Consider the following 19,733-nt stretch of genomic DNA (forward strand, 5'->3'; position numbering starts at 1 on the left):
TTGGAAGGAAGCGGCCGTGGTCTTAATTAAGGTACAGTCCCAGCGTTTGCCTGGTGTGAAAATGGGAAACCACGGAAAACCATCTTCAGGGCAGCCGACAGTGGGATTCGAACCCACTATCTCCCGGGTGCAAGCTCACAGCCGCGCTCCCCTAACAGCACGGCAGTATGTGATAAATGAAATGTCGTATGGCTTTTAGTGCCGGGATATCCCAGAACGGGTTCGGCTCGCCAGGTGCAGGTCTTTCTATTTGACTCCCGTAGGCGACCTGCGCGTCATGATGAGGATGAAATGATGATGAAGACAACACATACACACAGCCCCCGTGCCATTGGAATGAACCAATTAAGGTTAAAATCCCCGACCAGGCCGGGAATCGAACCCGGGACCGTCTGAACCGAAGGCCAGTACGCTGACCGTTCAGCCAACGAGTCGGACTGTATGTGATTAGAAATGGGTATACATCAATGGCATATGATAGAATAATTATAATCTTTCGACGCGATAATGTCTATAAAATAAAACTACATATATTCGAAACTTAGTGAAACAAAGTCATTGACTCATATTCAGGCTCTGGAACTAAAGACACGATCGAATAATTGAGGAGCCATTTGACTGGAAATATGGGACATAAGAGAAAATTTGACACTCGGTGGACTTCAGTTAAACACGTGGGTTGCGGGCGAAGGGGGACTGGATTTAGAAAGGTGACGATTTTGAGGTAGGTCTACATGCTTTGGCTTGCGATTAAGAACTTCGATACCAAAAGATGACGAATATGAATGATATGTCTAAAGATAGAAAATTTGACGCCTTACATTTACATAATAAATTAGTTAGAATTCCAAAATAACAACGGAGAGGTCAAAATTTTGAAGATGGAAATCTTTTTGAAAATTCAGCTATTTTATCGTCTAAATATCAACTTCAATCAATCATGATGGGTACCGTTAGAAACCTATATTTCAGTCCAAGATCATGGCATAAGAACGGTTGCCCTACGACCGTTACGGACAATGTTATGAGTACGGGGTATTCGAAGATTTGAGAAATTCTCAACTTGCTTCATATCGTCTTTTGAATGTAAATTCCACCCCTTGAAGTGTGGATCATTGAATACCAAGTCTTAACGCCTGAAATCGCAGCAAGTACTGAACCCATTAAGTGGCCCGTCAGCAAAATAGCATCCTTCGCCGGACTAAGTTGGTGGCATTAATGAGTGTTCCTACCTTTTCATGGCTTCTTCGTCACTTGCAGACATGACTACGGGAGCAGTTAACATTCAAATCTAATGTGAAATTAAAAGCTTGGATATCATTTATTGAAATTTAAAAATATCAATCAAATGGAATTGCAATTGGTTGTCATCAGGATTGAAGAAAGCACTGATCAAAATTTTAATTCATTATATCAGAGTCACATGACCATGTCTTTTTACAATGGTGCCTGAAGAACAAAAAAAACATCGCAAATTAAACTCTCTTCCTCACAAAAACAACCACAATAACGACCTGAAAGTCGATCTGTCGAATCTCACTGACAACCGTAGGTTGTTCCATGTGATTCTGGAAAGTATAGCTCCAGAGAATCGAGCTCCAGACTTTCTCATAATTGTTAAGGCAGCTCACAAACTTCAACATCGTACAGGATTATTGGGAGTCACCTGAGCCCTTAATCGAATCGGATTGGCCTTCGAGATCTCTGTGGGTCGATTGTCATAAGTACTGAATTTAAGTTACCAAGGCTGATGGCCAAAGGATAAGTCGGATGGACTGATTACTGGATTTAAGTTCCCAAATAAGTGTTAATTCCATTATCATACGAAAATAAATTAAACAATGAATCATTACTTATTTCATATATTCTCAGATGCATTTGTCAACAACAAAACTCCAATAAAACAATTACAAGTTATTTACACTAGCGAAAAAGTATCCAAAACCATGAAATAAGGAATGTAGAATACGGAAATTTTGGCAACATATTTGTCGGTGTAACGTATTTAATTTAATCCACGTGAGAAAAGTCATCGCATATGTGCCATGCTGGTCCATTAATAACCGGTGTAATCGCCTGACTGTTGAATGCAGACATGCAAACGTGCATGCATTATGTCGTACAGGTGCCGGATGTCAGTTTGTGGGATGGAGTGCCATGCCTGTTGCACTTGTTCTGTCTGTACAGGGACGGTTAATGCCAGGTGTAGATGGCGCTGGAGTTGCTGTCTAATGATGTCCCATACGTGCTCGATTGCGGACAGGTCGGGGAAGCGAACATGCCAAGGCAACATGTCGACACACTGTAGAGCACGTTGGGTGACAACAGCGGCATGGGGGCGTGCATTATCCTGTTGGAAAACACCCCCGGGAATGCTGCTCATGAATGGCAGCACGGCAGGTCGAATCACCAGACGGACGTACACATCTGCAGTCAGGGTGCGTGGGATAACCACGACAGTGCACCTGCTGTCATAGGAAATTGCTCCCCAGACCTGATCTCCCGGTGTAGGTCCAGTGTGTCGACGCCGTAGACAGGTGGAATGCAGGCGCTCACCTGGCCTCCTTCTAACCAACACACGGCCATCACTGGCACCAAGGCAGAACCGGCTTTCTTCAGAAAATACAACGGACCTCCACTTCATCCTCCAATGAGCTCTCGCTTGACACCACTGAAGTCGCAGACGGCGGTGGTTTGGGGTAAGTGGAATGAATGCCGCAGGGCATCTTGCTCGGAGCTGTCTTTTAAGTAACCGATTTCGGACAGTTCGTTGCGTCACTGTGGTGCCAACTGTCGCTCGAATTGCTTTTGCAGACACAGTCCGTTGTGCCACAGCCACACGCTGAATACGGCGGTCCTCCCTCTTGGTGGTGCCAATGTGACGCACGCATGTACAGCGGAGATATTCCTGCCAAGTCGTTCTGCAATAGCGCAGAAGGAAAATGCACCTTCACGTAATCCTATTATACGGCCTCGTTCAACTGCAGTGAGCTGTTGATACTGGCCTCTTCGATATCGTAAAGGCATTCTTGACCCACTCACAGTCACTCCGTCCAATGTCACAGGTAACTAACGCTCTCGCACAGTACAACCCGTATTTAAAGCAAACCTGATGTGCAACGTCATGAGGCCGCTACTAACGCCACGCTAATGAGGGAAATTTGAATCAACGTCATATTTCAGATGTAGGCTATAAACACGCTTACCAACGTTCGTTAAACTAGCACAACCCCTTCTTGGTGTTTGGATATTTTTTCCGGCAGTGTATTTAGAAGTGAGGGTTTCACAACATAATGTAAAAAAAAAAAATTAAAATGACTTTCAGGTTTAAAATCTACTCGACACTTGGGTCTAAATTTATAACTATCGCCAGTGCGCTTGTAAGATTTAATAATTAACGATAAATTTAACTGACATGAAGGTCCGCAACAAACAAAATATCAAAGACAGGACGATGGTTTTCCTGAGAATTTAATTACACAGAAACTTTATTTGGTTTGTTATTTCTTGACAGGTCTAATCTCATGATTGTCGCTTGTCTGCAGTTTCCTGAAAGAAATACATGTGATTTATGAATATCTTACCATCCTAATTGTTCCTGGAGTTATTGAAATATCAACTAATAATTCTTACACCTTTCGTATTCAAACATGTGGATAGCGTCAAGCTAACGCCTCGGACGAAAACAAAAACTCTTAAATAAAATAAATGTGACACGTTGTGATGTCCGCGCATGACATGGAAATTAGGTTACAATCCAAAAACCAGCGTCTTATCATTCACTCGTTCCATACAACTTCATGTGATGACCACTCGGATAAACTGTAGCGGTTCACGATTCTCGTGAGGAAAGCGCTCAATCGCTCCTTCTCGGGTATCAACCAATGACCTAAAGTATTGTAGAAGCCTACTCCCGTGATATGATAACGCCTGTCTGAGCACAAAGCTCCTATCAACTCAATGACCACTCCTCAATCACTGCCCCGCTACCCGCGAAAGCAACAACAACAACAAGAGCAAGAAAATCGGACCCACTAATCCTATAAACCGCAAATTAATTGCACCTTTACTGTCACCGGTCCTATTTGGAAAGGAGGCTAGAATACGGAATAGCAAGGCTTTAAAATTTCTATGTGAACATTCGTTTCAAGCATTAACAAAATGAAATCTTTACCCAGCACAAAGAACAGATATCGGTCCTCTCTAAATCTGAATAGATGACCTGGTCTGAAGGCTAATTTGTTCGTCCCTTTTTATACCTGCTAATCGAACACTCCAAGTACAAACTGAAAGAAACACTTTACGAACACAATTCCAACACATAATAATCTTATCCTGTGACCAATGTGAAATTTACATAGCAAATGTGCTCTACACTTCACTTGACAACTGTCACCAAATACATCAAAGGAACAAAATGACCTCACAGATCACCGTTGGCATTGCCCAACCACGGAAAACATCACGTCCTAACTGTCGTCACAAGTCACTAAGTCTTCAGTACAAATACCTAGCATACAGCTATACCTCTACACACGTCGTGACGACACAATTTAATTGACGAGGTGAAACCATGGGGGAAAAGAATTCCCAACTATTTCTCCAAAAATATCAAGTCTACAGGTCACTAATCTGGAATATCATTTCTACCTTCAGGACATTATTTAAAACACAATCCCTTATTTCAGGACAACATTCTCAAACTACGTGGACATTGTCGTTTCTCCTACGGCTACTGTTACTATTAATTGTTTTTCCTGTTGTTGTTGTTGTTGTTGTTACTCGTTTAGTCGCTTCCGACTCTCCGTGACCCCATAGACAAAAGTGTGCCATTTCTTTCTGTCGTGTACTACTTTCCGAAGTCTTTCTAAATTGCCAGCCGTGGCTTCCTTGATGTCATCAATCCATCCCATCCGTTGTCGCCCTCTTCTCCTGTTACCATCGGTGTTCCCAACATTAAGGTCTTTACTAGTGAATCATGGTTTCTCATAATATGACCGAAGTACTTTAGTTTTTGTCTGAGTATTTGACCTTCCAGTAAACAGCCTGGGTTTATTTCCTGTAATATGGACTTATTAGATCTCTTCGCAGTCCACGGAACTCTAAGGAGTTTTCTCGAACACCATAGTTCATATGCGTCTGTTGTTCGACATTCAGCCTTTCTTACTGTCTAGGTCTCGCTTCCGTACAATTCTACTGGGAAGATCATAGCCTTCACTATACGAATCTTCGTTCTTAAAGTTACGACTCCACTCTTGATCATGTTGTCGAGGTTGACCATTACCTTCCTCCCAAGGAGCAAGCGTCTTTTAATTTCATGGCTGCAATGGCCGGCAGCAGTTATTTTGGAACTTAAGTAGATGAAACTAGGAGCAACCACGATTGTTACACCATTTATATGCCAGGAGGTGATAGGTTTAGTTGCCATGATCTTTGTTTTCTTGACATTGAAACTTAGTCCATCTTTTGCATTTTCCTCTTTTAATTTCATTAGGAGATACTTTAGTTCTTCTTCACTTTCTGCCATCAGGGTTGTGTCATCAGCGTACCTAAGGTTATCAGCGTACCTAAGGTTATGTATACTTCTCCCGCCAGTTTTAGCTCCAGTTTCTGTTTCATCTAATTTGGCATTCCTCATCAGAGACTCTGCATATAAGTTGAATAAATAACGTGACAATGTGTAGCCTTGACGTACAACTTTTTCAATCTTGACCCATTCAGTTGTTCCATACAGGGTTCTCACCGCAGCTTCCTGATCAGAGTAGATATTCCTCATAAGGCAAATAAGATGATCTGGTATTCGCATAGTTTAGAGTACTTGCCACAGTTTATTGTGGTCAACACAGTCAAAGGCTTATTGTTTGCAATACTTTCCAGGGCCCACTTGACCTCACTTTCTAGGATATCTGGTTTTGGCTCTGACAACACAGTCAATGAAGCATAGGTATAGGTCTTTCTGGAATTCTCTTGCTTTCTCCGTAATACAGCGAATATTAGCAATGTGATCTCTCATTCCTCTGCCTTTACGGAAATCGGCTTGTTCTTCAGGTAGTTCTCGACCTACGTATTGTCGAAGCCTATTTTGCAGGGTCTTGAACATAATTTCGCTAGCATACGATATGAGTGCGATTGTTCGGTAGTTTGAACATTCTTTAGCACTGCCCTTCTTTAGAACTGGGTTGAACACTGAGTTTTCCCAATCTTTTTGCCACTGCTGGGTTTTCCATATTTGCTGACAGTTCTGCTGGGATTCCATCATAACCACTTGCCTTATTGTTTGCAATACTTTCTAGGGCCCACTTGACCTCACTTTCTAGGATATCTGGTTCTGGCTCTGACAACATAGTAACTTCATCATCAGGAGATTTCTATACAAATCGTCTACATATTCCCTCCACATTTCTTTAATCTCCTCTGCTTCTGTAAGATCTTTTCCATTTTCATCTTTTATCATTCCAATTTTTGCCTGGAATCTTCCTCTGATGTCTCCAATTCTCATTTAAAGACCCCTCGTCTTACCCAGTCCGTTATTTTCCTCAACTTCCTTGCACTGTTCATTCAAAAAGGCATTCTTATCTCTTCTAGCTAGTTTCTGCATTACATTTAGACACCTTCGATCTTTCCCCTTTAATTTTTGTATTCGTTCTTTCTTCTGCTATTTGTAGTGTTTCGCCCGATAACAATTTGGCGTTCTTCTTGTTATTTTTGTTGGAAATATGCTTTTCTGCTGTCTCCTTGACAGCACAACGCACTTCTGACCATAGCTTTTCTGGAACTCAATCTCTTAAATCCAATCCATCAAATATGTTTCTAACCTCTACTGTATATTCAAGAGATATGCTATTTACGTTCAGCCTTTCTTACTGTCCAGGTCTCGCTTCCGTCCATTGCTACTGGGAAGACCATAGCCTTCACTATACGAATCTTCGTTCTTAAAGTTACGTCTCTACTCTTGAAAATGTTGTCAATGTTGGCTACTGACGAGGTGAAACCACATGGTTTCATCTAAGCTATTTAGAGACAGCTGAAGATGGCCATTTAGTGGTCGAAATATGTCCTGTATATCGAAACAGACTTTCAACGTATTAGGTCGTGTTTCGTACATGTAGTACGTGTTGAAGAGATGTTAAGTACTACATGTACGTAACACGACCTAAGACGTTGAAAGTCTGCTTCGATTACAATGCGGTCGTGAAAATTCAATATTCAATGTCCTGTATATGTTAATCTTTTTATAATTCTGCCAAAAGGCAAGAAAAGTATCGATTAGGTGGTATTTTAAATTAGTTTGTTGATTCATAATGATTACAAAAATAATTCCCTTATCGAATGATTAGATGACATGAGATGCGTGATACCTACAATCTAAATGATGAAAGTCAGAATATAAAATCTAATGAATCGGGTCAATTAATGATAATAATTATAATGAATCCTGAATGAAGTCTGTAACCCTGTTAGGCGATTACAATATTTCACCCCTCTCGTCACCAAGATAAATAATACACCAACATGACGACACAATAATTTATAAATCCCGATATTCCCATTTCCTCTTTTGATGATGCTCACTCTCCCAGCGTGATTTTTATGTGACCGGTCTCAGTACGCTCATATCAACAATCTTAAATACCATAACATCTTTAAATTTTATGAGCACGCAAAGTTGAAACTTTAATTTCCTCCCAATTAAATACATGCTTAGCGATGACAATTTTCAAATAACATTTTACATTTAAACGCCATGGCTACAAATAATTTCTATAACAGGATCAAATGTCCTGCACAACACCACACACCAATCTAATCTGTTCTCGAATACAGTGACATAGTCCTAACAGAACTACGTTGATTAACGCAAAATGCAAATGTATACATTTATCCACACGCTCTGCACAAAACTTGTGCCTAATTATTTACATCCTACTTCTACAAAAATTATACAAGGAAAAACAATTACATGGGCAAAAAGCACATGTTTACATACAATTCAAAAACTTTTCTGCGGATCTTACTTTATTGATGACTCTCGCCATTGGCTCATCTCGCCAGCTTTCATGAATTTAGTGTGACATCACCATGACTGCATGTAGATTTACAAATTTAGACGTCACGCCTTCATCATTCATTTTTATCATTTCGTTCTGATAGAGTATCTGGGAAAACGTACGGAAGGCGTCTCGACACCTTGTAAAATGAAATGGCGTATGGTTTTTAGTGCCGGGAGTGTCCAAGGACATGTTCGGCTCGCCAGATGCAGGTCTTTTGATTTGACTCCCGTAGGCAACCTGCGCGTCGTGATGAGGATGAAATGATGATGAAGACGACACATACACCCAGCCCCAGTGCCAGCGGAATTAACCAATTACGGTTAAAATTCCCGACCCTGCTGAGAATCGAACCCGGGACCCCTGTGACCAAAGGCCAGCACGCTAACCATTTAGCCATGGAGCCGGACTCGACACCTTGTGATCGCAGACGAACGCGTTTATTTTTTGTATATCGTTACGCGCCTGCACACAACGTATAACTCTTGGTGAAATACAGTATTCGACTGCTTCGATCATTTGGTAAAAAACTGTTCCTACCATTTTGTCCTTGTTGAATATTTTGGAGAACCGCGTCTCCCTGGACATTCGCCGGCCTCACTAAACCCAGTGAATATGACTGTCAAAGACAATAATTTCTGATCCTAAAGGCTTTACTTGTAATATAAGATAAGAGCTTACTCGTTAGTTTACTGTTTTGGGGAACTATGATTCCGAAGCGATACAGACACGTCCACATCCTTTCGTATCTACCAAATGTGTGCGACGACGCTTGCTGTCGCGCTAGTGAGCTGTGAATCTCTGTTCCACCGAAACTCTGACGCATAAAACCACAAAAACATAAAATGTTCTATATTTTCCATGCCTGACTTGCACAGCATATCAAAATGTTCGTAAAGACGAGGCGATTTCAAATACGGCCTTCCTTTCTTCACACGTGTTCAATTACCAGCTAGAGCTTCACGTTACTCTTGCAGTATTTGTTTGGTACCTCAAAGTATTCGCGCTCCTCTTCTTTTCCCCGCACATGAGTATCTATAATTCCAAATTTCGGCTTTCTCTTCATAAACATGCCGCAAGGACTTAACTACAACTTACTGCACTGTTAGGTCGTACGCGCTCAGCTATGGCTATGATCTTGCGTGCCAAGGTCACACATGCTGACAGTAAATTAACTGGGTTGCTTTTCCACGCGGCAGTTAGTCTCAGAATGGCGCGTCGTTGAAATCAACAAGATAATAGTCTCAGTACCAGGGGCGTCTCGTCTTAAGGATCACACGAGCATGTGAACACCCTGGTAATCCCACAACTATAGCAATTTACACGATATTGTATGATGAGAACAAAATATCTATACGTTGAGAACATATTTACGAAGTTTGAAGTGCCGATTCACTCTCCGTTTCCATTTGAATCACGTTCCACGCCAGCCGATCACAACCCCATTTCGAACTACCAACTTCGGCGTATGTCATAGCTAGAGCTTGAAGGGGCAATGCTGTGGGTATGACGAATATGATCACAGTTTACTGTATGACGACGGCACTGCCTGCTTGATATGCACCCGATGGCTGCTTCATATCGAGAAGGCAGTAGATTTCGGACCGCTGACCCGCTTCAAATGACTTCTCTAATAGTTATTTTCAAATCCCAAAATATGGCAGCACGTATCGCATAGTACATGGCAGTGGTTAATGCACAGGGCTGTTACCCCGGAGTGGTTAATTGACTAACCGCATGGCGCTGTTGACAGTCGCACATGTAACATAATATTGCTTAATGAACCAAAGAGGTGACTGAGCTCCAGTTAACGTATTGACCAACTGAGGAGCAACTTAGTCCTATACATCGGAGAATTTTTTTTTTTTTTTTTTTGCTAGGGGCTTTACGTCGCACCGACACAGATAGGTCTTATAGCGACGATGGGATAGGAAAGGCCTAGGAGTTGGAAGGAAGCGGCCGTGGCCTTAATTAAGGTACAGCCCCAGCATTTGCCTGGTGTGAAAATGGGAAACCACGGAAAACCATTTTCAGGGCTGCCGATAGTGGGATTCGAACCTACTATCTCCCGGATGCAAGCTCACAGCCGCGCGCCTCTACACGCACGGCCAACTCGCCCGGTAAGAGTTGGCCGTGCGTGTAGAGACGCGCGGCTGTGAGCTTGCATCCGGGAGAATTTTTTTAACCTACTGTCAGCTCTGTGTGAACACCCAAAGATTTTAGGCACGCTATGCCACTGCTCAGTACCATTGTCGTGGGCTAAGGAAAATTAGATCTCAAATGACATGGTGTACAGAATTCCGACAAATTACCAAATGCTATAAAACATTACCTTTTTTGTAACATTAGAAGTGACGCTCCGTGGCTGGATGTTTAACAAGCTAACCTTTTGTTCCAAAGGGTCTGAGATCGATTACCGGCTGGACTGGGGATTTTAACATTCATTAGTTAATTACTATGGCTCGGGGCTGGGTGTTTGTGCCGTCTTCAGCATTAGAATTCATCTTAGGCAGGGTCCCATACTCACAAACGAGGTCACCCATACGGTGTCAACTTGAAATACCTACACGAGACCTCTCCGGGCGACCACACGCCTTTTATATACATATCAGAAGCAGGAATTCGAATAGTATTGAACAGTGCTATCATACCTCTTCTCAGACTTCATTCCCACTAATATTATAACCACACGGAATCATATAACTGAACACACTCGTCTACTGCTACGGAATGATACGAAATGGTACGATTCACGCATGATTGGGCTATATACGGTATGCAGCAAAATAAACAGAACTGAAATAATCACTCATCTGCTGCCCAGTTTGTCTAGCAACGAAGTATTTATTTATTTATTTATTTATTTATTTATTTATTTATTTATTTATATAATAGTTTGACATATAGTGAATTTAGAGTTGTGCTTATCGTAGAAGATTATATCCGGTCATGCAGAGTCGAGGTTCAGAATGGGCCATGTTTACTTCACGTTGAAGAACAATACGATTAGCGATTTAATAAAGAGGCACCAAATAATAGAACAATGTTGGTTGACAACGAAAGGGCACAACAAAGCACCCAAGAACAGTCATCACAAACGAGAATAATGGACCACTTCCCCAGTAGGTGTTACAATTCCCAGAACGTAGTCTACGACGAACATCGCTGAAACTCAGTTTGAGCGATAGGCCTGTTCGGCGGATGTTTAAAGTGCTGGATGGATTTGCATACTGCACACAAGTTGCTCGGGGTCTAACAGAAGGGGATGAACGAGCCCAATTACTGTAGTGCGCGCGATTGTTGTCCACGACGTATGAGGACCCAGGTTTTTCTGCAGCATTTGATTTTCATATGAGGGCTATATTGTCCCCGTCAAATTTGGTCATAATTAGATCATTTGCTACAGGTCTGTATTGAATATTTTATTGTTTGCAAAGAGTTGGATTTTATCATTTAGAGAGCTGTGTTAGTGCGCCAGACTGGTTTTTTCCAATTCAGGGGGAGCAAGTATTGATCCGTCTTCGATTAAGCGCAGGGGTAGATCACGTGATAGACTGGTTCCTCAGGGCGAGTGCGTATGTGCCGACCAGCGGGCGAGCTCAGCAACAAAACTTCTAGAACAGTCACAGCCCATTACAAAAGAAACTGTGAACCAATGGTCGCCTTTAAAAGCGACACACCCCCGAGCAAAAGCTATAAAACTTCGTGCTCGCATTAAATATTCTTCTTCCTGCTTATTCTGCGCTGCGCCGCTGAGACTACGGACTTGCTGTTCTTCGGACCACGTGGGAATTAATTCCATCCTGTCGACGGAATCTATTCTTCCAACACTGACTGCAGTAATTTACAGTAGAACTTTACGAAGTGGTACTTCGAATTTAGTGGATCCAAGTTAAGTCTATTTTTCCACGCGAATATTGAACATTTCGACTGGCGTGTGCATATTTTAATGCTTATTGTATTAGCTACAGCTTAATTCTACTCGCACGTGGCGAAGACTCAGCTCAACAGATCATCGTCAACCACATGATGAATTCTGCTACTTCAAGAACCACCAAAATTTCATCGTGGAATGTCTCTGTTGCGGCTCCATGACCTGCTAAATCTGTAAGGCGTTTTAGGCTGGAGAAGGTGACGAACGGGAAATGCCGAAATGATGGACACCTCAACCAGGAATCGAACACCAGCTAACAATTGAGTACCCTTTTTATTATATAATATATTTCTCATCTATGTAAAACTAGATGATATTTCTTCTCTAGATCGTAGTTCTATTAGTATTTTCAGTAGTTTGACTTATTTCCATTTTCATTCTTAAAGGTGACGAGGTAGACGAGTTACCTGTGTGACTGCAAAATTTTGAGATCTATTAGAGTAGTTGCTGTAGTTGTTCTTTTGAATGGATTCTCAATGGACGGCCTGATGTCGGTATACATAAATCACTACACGGTGCGCGGGTTACGATTTGGTGCGCCGTGTCCAGTCATGGAATATCTTACCCTTATTTCGTCGAAGATGCTGCACAGAATCTAAAAACAGTGCATCGGGTAGTCAACAGACACTTCATTATTATCCCATTCACGCGAGCTTTGCGTCGCTTTTGTCGTGCCTCCCAACGACTGGATGCAGGAAGGTGGAGCTACAGCGACGTCGCGAGGGAGTCACTTATCCGTCTGCAACGACACTTTATAGATCACGTAATTTCTCTTGGAACTCCAGTCCCGTACTCTTCCTGCTCACAGAATCTCACAACCACAGATGCTTACATATGGGTACAGGCATGATTTTTTCGCATTAACGATAAACGCGATTAAAAATATTTTGAAGCGATTTTGCGATATCTTTACGAATCATATGTTTCTGGTTAAGAAAATATGAATAATATGTTAGCGAATTAAAGCGATTACGCCATTTTAAAGCGAAATTCAATTATTTCGCGATAAGCGTGATATTACAGCAAAATCTTTAGTGAACAACGAACTTGATATTTTGTTCCAATATTGTGTATGAAAAGAAAAGGAAGATCAAACAAAGATTCATCAACAGGAAATACCGGTAAATATGTTATCATTTATCATTAATGTTCTGGAAAGTCTCTTTAAGACATGGCATCAAAGAAAATGGGTTGGCTCCAGGCTTCTTGCCAAACGAAATATTTGGAATGTTGTTCTTGTGGTGGCTGGTAATAACCTCCAGCCTGACCCCTGACGGGATTGTGCAATCCTGGAATCCCTAATGACGTCTACAAGCTGTACAATTGACTGGTGTATTTCGGCTTCGTGGTCAGGTAAAATTAAGAAAGTGATCATAGACAGTAGCGAAGATGGGTCGCTCGACAAGTGTTACGGTGCACAGCAGAGCTAAACAGTTTGCGGGTGAAGGTTTATAAGTTTCGGAAAGCAATATTTTAATGTGTAATGTTCGTATCGAGTGGGAGAAAAAAAGAGACTGTCTCAAAACATTGTTTTAAAAATAAGGAACATTCAGAACGTAAATTTAGCACTCCAACAGTGAAACGGCAGGCAACAATAGAACTCTCATTAGATATGCAAAAGAAAGCTAAGAGTGAAAAAAACAGAATTTATTCACGAAACAATAGCCATCCTACTCAATGCCAACATCCCGCTGGAGAAGGGAGACGACCCTGCAGTCCGGAAATGGATTCAAAAGTATGTACCAGGTATGTACAGTCTATCAATTAAACCCCCACAATCAACGATCAGTGATAGTAATGAAACATTTAATGATTAATTTTAGAATTTCATTAAAGCGAAATTAAAGCGATACGGCAATATCTATTTCGCGAAGTAAGGCGAAAATTAGTATCCTTCTCGCGAAATCTTTCAAAAATTAATGCGAAAAAATCATGCCTCTACATATGCGGCATGTTGAAATAGTCATTCTTCAAGACAGATGACCTTCCTAGAAATATTCCGGAATTATGTGAGAAGAAAACGTCATTCTTCTGACCTTGCAGCAACCTTTGTCCATCAACGTGTTTCAATAATTTTCAGAAACTGTACCAACGCAATTAAAGGTAACATTTCAGTGTCGTTTCTTTTGCTCCACATGATAATTAGTTGGTAAACCAAGGAAACACGAGTAGCCCTGACGTCACTGCTCTGCAAGCACTGAGTGAGCTAAGTGTATACGGCTGTAACAACACGAGTAGAAACCGAAACTGTGGAGAGAAATACATTTTCATAGATTTCCACATAGAAGTAAGTCGCAACCGTAGGTTCAGTAATCGGGTACAATTTCGCAAGAGGAAACATGTTTCTCATATAAGGGAGATAATGTGTGTTCAGTGCATTTTAAAAATACGGACTATGATGAAAGGCAGCTTTTGATTATGAAGTTGATGTCTACGGGTACATTTTGAACGCTTCACATTATTTTTTGCCTACTTATGTATAAGCTAGAATCATGAAATTTGGTCCACATATGGCCTTTAATTGTGCCAATGTGTGCACCAAATTTGATGATCCTATTCTTCTTCGAAGTATGTCAAACAATTAAATATATTTGTAAAAATGACCAAGTTTACCAACAATCCAGAAATACGGCCGAATCTAACGTACAAGGGAGAGAGATACGACAAAACGTCATAGGACCAAAGTTATAGATCACTCCAAATTGAACCGAGATTGTGCCATCCATTTTATGATACGACTTACCGTTTAGCCAATAAATACCTCGAAACGAATGTCTGCACAGTCATTAAAATGCCTCCATATTTCGATATATTTGGGGGTAAAAAGTGAAAAATTTGAACATCTTGGAATTTTTCCGTAGGATAGAGGCTAAAAGCTATAATTTACCCAAATTTCAATTTTCTACCTCGTCTGGCAGGTCGTGCTGCCATCTTGATTTGGGAGGACCGGGGGGGGGGGGTAAAATTAGGAAATTCCTGATATTTTTAAGCCCACGAAACGTATAGGTTGTCGCTTTGGATAAATTATACGACTGTGTTCTTATGCCCAGTCCAAAATTCGAAGCCCCCCAGCATGCCCCTTCAGGCAATTTTGAGAATTTTCGATTTTTCTAGGGATGCTGGGGTCATCAGCTTCTCCGGTACCAAGTTTCAAATTTCTGAGATTTCTGCAAGTGCCTCATTAATTCACGTCTATTTTCATTTTTATACCTTTATAAGTTATATATATAGATCGCTCCAGACCGACTTGCTTTTATATATATAGATGTCCCGGCCTTGTATATCTCGTAAGGAACGGTCACACCAAGCCATGTAGGTAGCAGCACTATCGACTTTCTCACTAAAAACAGCCATCTGTCCGGTACGGTCATATTAAAGTATTTGGTTAAGGTCTGTTTAAGTGATTCATGGTTATCAGAAAACGTATAATCTGCTCATCTCTAATATAGCATATTAGAGATTAGTTCACCACAATACGCACTACATCTTTGGCCATTTTAGACGTTGGTGGAACTTGAAATGTTACAACATGAAAGTACCGGTACTTCATGGAAAATGTTGGGAACACTAATTTAAATAATTTTTGATCACAACTGGGTTGCATCGAACTACTCTCACACATCGTTGTATAAATACATTTTAACATAAATACTGTTGCAAAGTTTTGATTATATGTTATATAAACTATTTCATCTCTCTGACGAATATTTGATTGTCAGGTATAACATGCATGTAACACAAGATGTTTATTAAGTATAAGGAAGTAAATGAATACGGGGTCCGCCTCTGTGGTGTAGTGGTTAGCGTGATTAGCTGCCACCCCCGGAGGCCCGGGTTCGATTCCCGGCTCTGCCACGAAATTTGAAAAGTGGTATGAGGGCTGGAACGGGGTCCACTCAGCCTCGGAAGGTCAACTGAGTAGAGGTGGGTTCGATTCCCACCTCAGCCATCCTGGAAGTGGTTTTCCGTGGTTTCCCACTTCTCCTCCAGGCGAATACCGGGATGGTACCTAACTTAAGGCCACGGCCGCTTCCTTCCCTCTTCCTTGCCTATCCCTTCCAATCTTCCCATCCCTCCACAAGGCCCCTGTTCAGCATAGCAGGTGAGGCCGCCTGGGCGACGTACTGGTCATACTCCCCAGTTGTATCCCCCGACCAAGAGTCTGAAGCTCCAGGACACTGCCCTTGAGGCGGTAGAGGTGGGATCCCTCGCTAAGTCCGAGGGAAAAACCGAACCTGGAGGGTAAACAGATGATGATGATGATGATGATGAAATGAATACGGGTACTGAAAGGAGAGATCATTCATCTAAAGATGGAAGGCAGAGTTTCTAACTGAAAAAGGAGGAAGTGAGTAATATTCGTCAAGCGGAAGAAGCAGCTCACCTGGTATGGAGACTCTCAGACCTCGTGGGTACAGTGGCTCTACTAGAGCTTCAGGTACGTTGTAAGGACCTGGTGGTGTCGTCACATGCACGTTGGTTGTAGACTCGGTGATAACTGAAGCAGAATAAATGTTTATCAGAGAGATAACATTTCGATATTCTCGATATGGTTAGTTAACAATAAGAAGAAGAGCTTAGAAACGCCTATGAACCAGGAGTTTTCAGGAGATATTTTTCACAATTCACTTTCCTTAAATGACGGGTCTGAATTGGAAACATTTTATTTAGATTGAACGTTTCACACTCCCGGCCAACTTAACATGAGAAATGATCGAAGCACAACTAGTGATAACCTGTCACTGACAGCCAGTTGTCTGAAAGTAAGTCCTATTGTGTTAGATCAAATGTTCGCCATGGTTTACTTTAAAATAGGCTTACACTTTTTGCTGAAGGGGCTACCTGGCCTAGGCGGTAAAGGCGTGCTCGGTTCGCTCGGAAGGACGTGGGTTCGAATCGCCGTCAGGAAGTCGTAAAATTTAAGAAACGAGATTTCCACTTCCGGAGGTGTATATGGCCCTGAGGTTCACTCCGCCTACATCAAAAATAAGTACCAGGTTAATTCCTGGGGGCAAAGGCTGCCGGGTGTAGAGCTAACCACTCTACCCCATCACGTGCCGATGTTAACAATGGTGGAAGCCTTTACCTTCCACTCCTCCAAGGACCTTCACGGTACGAAGGTGACTTTGCTTTTTACTTTTTGCTGTAGGAACGATTAGCGATTTTTAAAAGCTGAAATACTTCTCTTATCCCCCTTACAATCTCCTAGAAATAATAGTAACTTAAAATCAATTAGTAAAGGACTAAATTTCGAGTTTAAAGTTTAGCTGACAAATATTCAGCCTTCCCGTTGTGAGAAAATAAGCAAACAATTGTCCTTCTTTCTCTATGAGCCATATCCAGTCTCCTGGATGTTGACGATCACTATAAGCAATACATCTCGGTTCACTGCAACACGGTACAGTTGTATACCAATCAGTCTTCGATATTGCTAAGGCAAGATGTTCATCTTCTCCCTCTTCTTCAGTGGGGTTCGAACACACTATCTCCCGGATGCAAGCTGATAGCAACGTGACCCAAAACCACGCAGCCACTTGTTCTGTAGGGGCATAATGTTATCGCAGAGGTCACCAGTTACCTGTCGCCACACGGATCATCCTACAGTGGCCCTCATCCGGGTATCAAAGGTATTATCATTATGTGATGCAACCAGAGATCGAAGATGATTAAAATGGGTGGCTTTTTTTAAAGATCTGACCATTGATGGTCATTGTTTTGGGGTCCAATTTTGGATTTTGAGTCGTAGCTATTTCTCATCCAGTCTCCTTTTCCAGTTTTCCACCTGGGTTTGTAAGGGCTCTTTGTTTTAAACTATCGTCTATTAAAAAAAAGACAATATCGAATGTTTTCAAATTTTAAGTTTTATAACCAAGTTCTTCTAAGTGGAGTTGACTGATTTAACCGCATTTAACCATATTGTATCCATAACAGTAATATATGTGTGAATTGTGCATCTAAGTTTATATTACTATGTCTGCAAAAGGAAAGTAAAATGTGGTTACACTAGCGTATTTACAAACGGAAATCCCGTTCACTCTCTCAAACAAAAAGGAGTTAATTTATGTACGGTAGATCATGTAAATAAGAGGCAATGTACGTCATTTTTTGACCTGAAGAGGCAATTTATCGTCTCCGTCAATGGTGATGCCTGTACGAGATTATGGGAATACATTTCCAATGACCGAGCTCGATAGCTGCAGTCGCTTAAGTGCGGCCAGTATCCAGTATTCGGGAGATAGTAGGTTCGAACCCCACTGTCGGCAGCCCTGAAAATTGTTTTTCGTGGTTTCCCATTTTCACACCAGGCAAATGCTGGGGCTATACCTTAATTAAGGCCACGGCCGCTTCCTTCCCACTCCTAGCCCTTCCCTGTCCCATCGTCGCCATAAGACCTATCTGTGTCGGTGCGACGTAAAGCAACTATCGAAAAAAAAAATACATTTCGAATGTTTCTGTTACAGCTGGGAATACTTTACCACAGGTGTATCTTTGCCTCAGGTGATTCATTTGTCACAATGTGAAATGGTCTCATTGAATTCCTAACAATAACTTACTAAGTCACACAGTAAATATCTCTTATTATACTATAAATTTCCTATTATAGTTGGGGACAAATCATGACGACCTCAGTTCCTGGAAGCGAGCTGAAACCCAGTAGCCAATCACACCCTGCACCCTGCTGAGTTAACGAGTTCTAAGTGATCCTTGTTTGTTTTGGAGAGGCTGCCAAACCACTTTCTTCCTCATTCTCTGTAGTATTTACCCTTTCTTCATGTAGAGTTCAGTAGCCGATTTGGCAACTCTGGCTGCAGTAGAGGTAGTAAATTCTTTAAGTCGCTAGAGTAGAACGCAGCCCGGAAGGCGGTTTCGTTGCTCAGAGAGAGACAGAAGTATGAGGTGCGGTGATGCCAATGTGGCTACTCATAACAGCATGTATGTGTAAACATTTTTTCATCTAGTTATATCTTTAATTCCAAAGCGATGACCTATAATTTTTTTGGTCTGTAAAGTTTTCTGAAAATCCTAATTAATTTTTAACATCAAACCTCGAGAAAGTGTTGAGGGTAATTTTCGAGATATTAAAGAAGTTAAATGGAAGTTGAGAGAAATGAAGGCGAAGTGCAGAGAGCATAACAGCATGAATGTGTAAACATTTTTTCATCCAGTTATATTTTGAATTCCGAAGCGATGACCTATATTTTTCGTGGGCTTAAACGTTTCCTAAAAGTCCAAATTAATTTTTAACATCAAACCCCGCAAAGGTGTTGAGGAACATTTTCGAGATATTAAGGAAAGTAAAAATAAGGTGAGAGAAATTAAAGGCGAAGGGCAGACAGCATAACAGGAATGTGTAAACATTTTTCATCCAGTTATATCTTTAATTCCAAAGCGATGACCTATATGTTTTGTGGGCTTAAAAGTTTCGTGAAAGTCCAAATTAATTTTTAACATCAAACCCCGCGAAAGTGTTGAGGAAAATTTTTGAGATATTAAGGAAGGTAAATGGGTGGTCCAGTTTCAGTGCCGTAGGATATTCGCCATTTTTACACATATCAAATATTGTTGTACGCAGAACATTTTTATTGAAATCATCGAGGACCGTCAGTGGCTTCTTCCTCTAAGGGTTCTTCTCTGGCGACCTGAACACCGCATTATTTTTATTTCCGAAGCTTGTTTTATCCTCTGTACTGTTTGCAGGCCGATACCACACGCGAGTGCTGTCTTCTTTTGAAGCGTGGCAACATGGCGTT

The 19,733-nt window shown here is 41.5% G+C and overlaps 1 protein-coding gene and 1 long non-coding RNA gene across 4 annotated transcripts in view; one reads left to right on the forward strand and one right to left on the reverse strand.

The window, feature by feature from the left end:
• LOC136873936 (uncharacterized) overlaps positions 1-19,733 on the forward strand; it is a 102,981-nt gene that overhangs the window by 36,008 nt on the left and 47,240 nt on the right. The window lies entirely within an intron of this gene.
• LOC136873933 (uncharacterized) overlaps positions 1-19,733 on the reverse strand; it is a 223,359-nt gene that overhangs the window by 28,435 nt on the left and 175,191 nt on the right. For all 3 annotated transcript variants that reach the window (XM_067147296.2, XM_067147295.2, XM_067147294.2), the window contains one exon: positions 16,367-16,480. In XM_067147296.2, the coding sequence (XP_067003397.2) occupies positions 16,367-16,480 (114 nt within the window). The remainder of the gene's footprint in view (positions 1-16,366; positions 16,481-19,733) is intronic.

The sequence above is a fragment of the Anabrus simplex genome, chromosome 5, assembly GCF_040414725.1.
Source record: "Anabrus simplex isolate iqAnaSimp1 chromosome 5, ASM4041472v1, whole genome shotgun sequence".
Classification (NCBI taxonomy): Eukaryota; Metazoa; Arthropoda; class Insecta; order Orthoptera; family Tettigoniidae; genus Anabrus; species Anabrus simplex.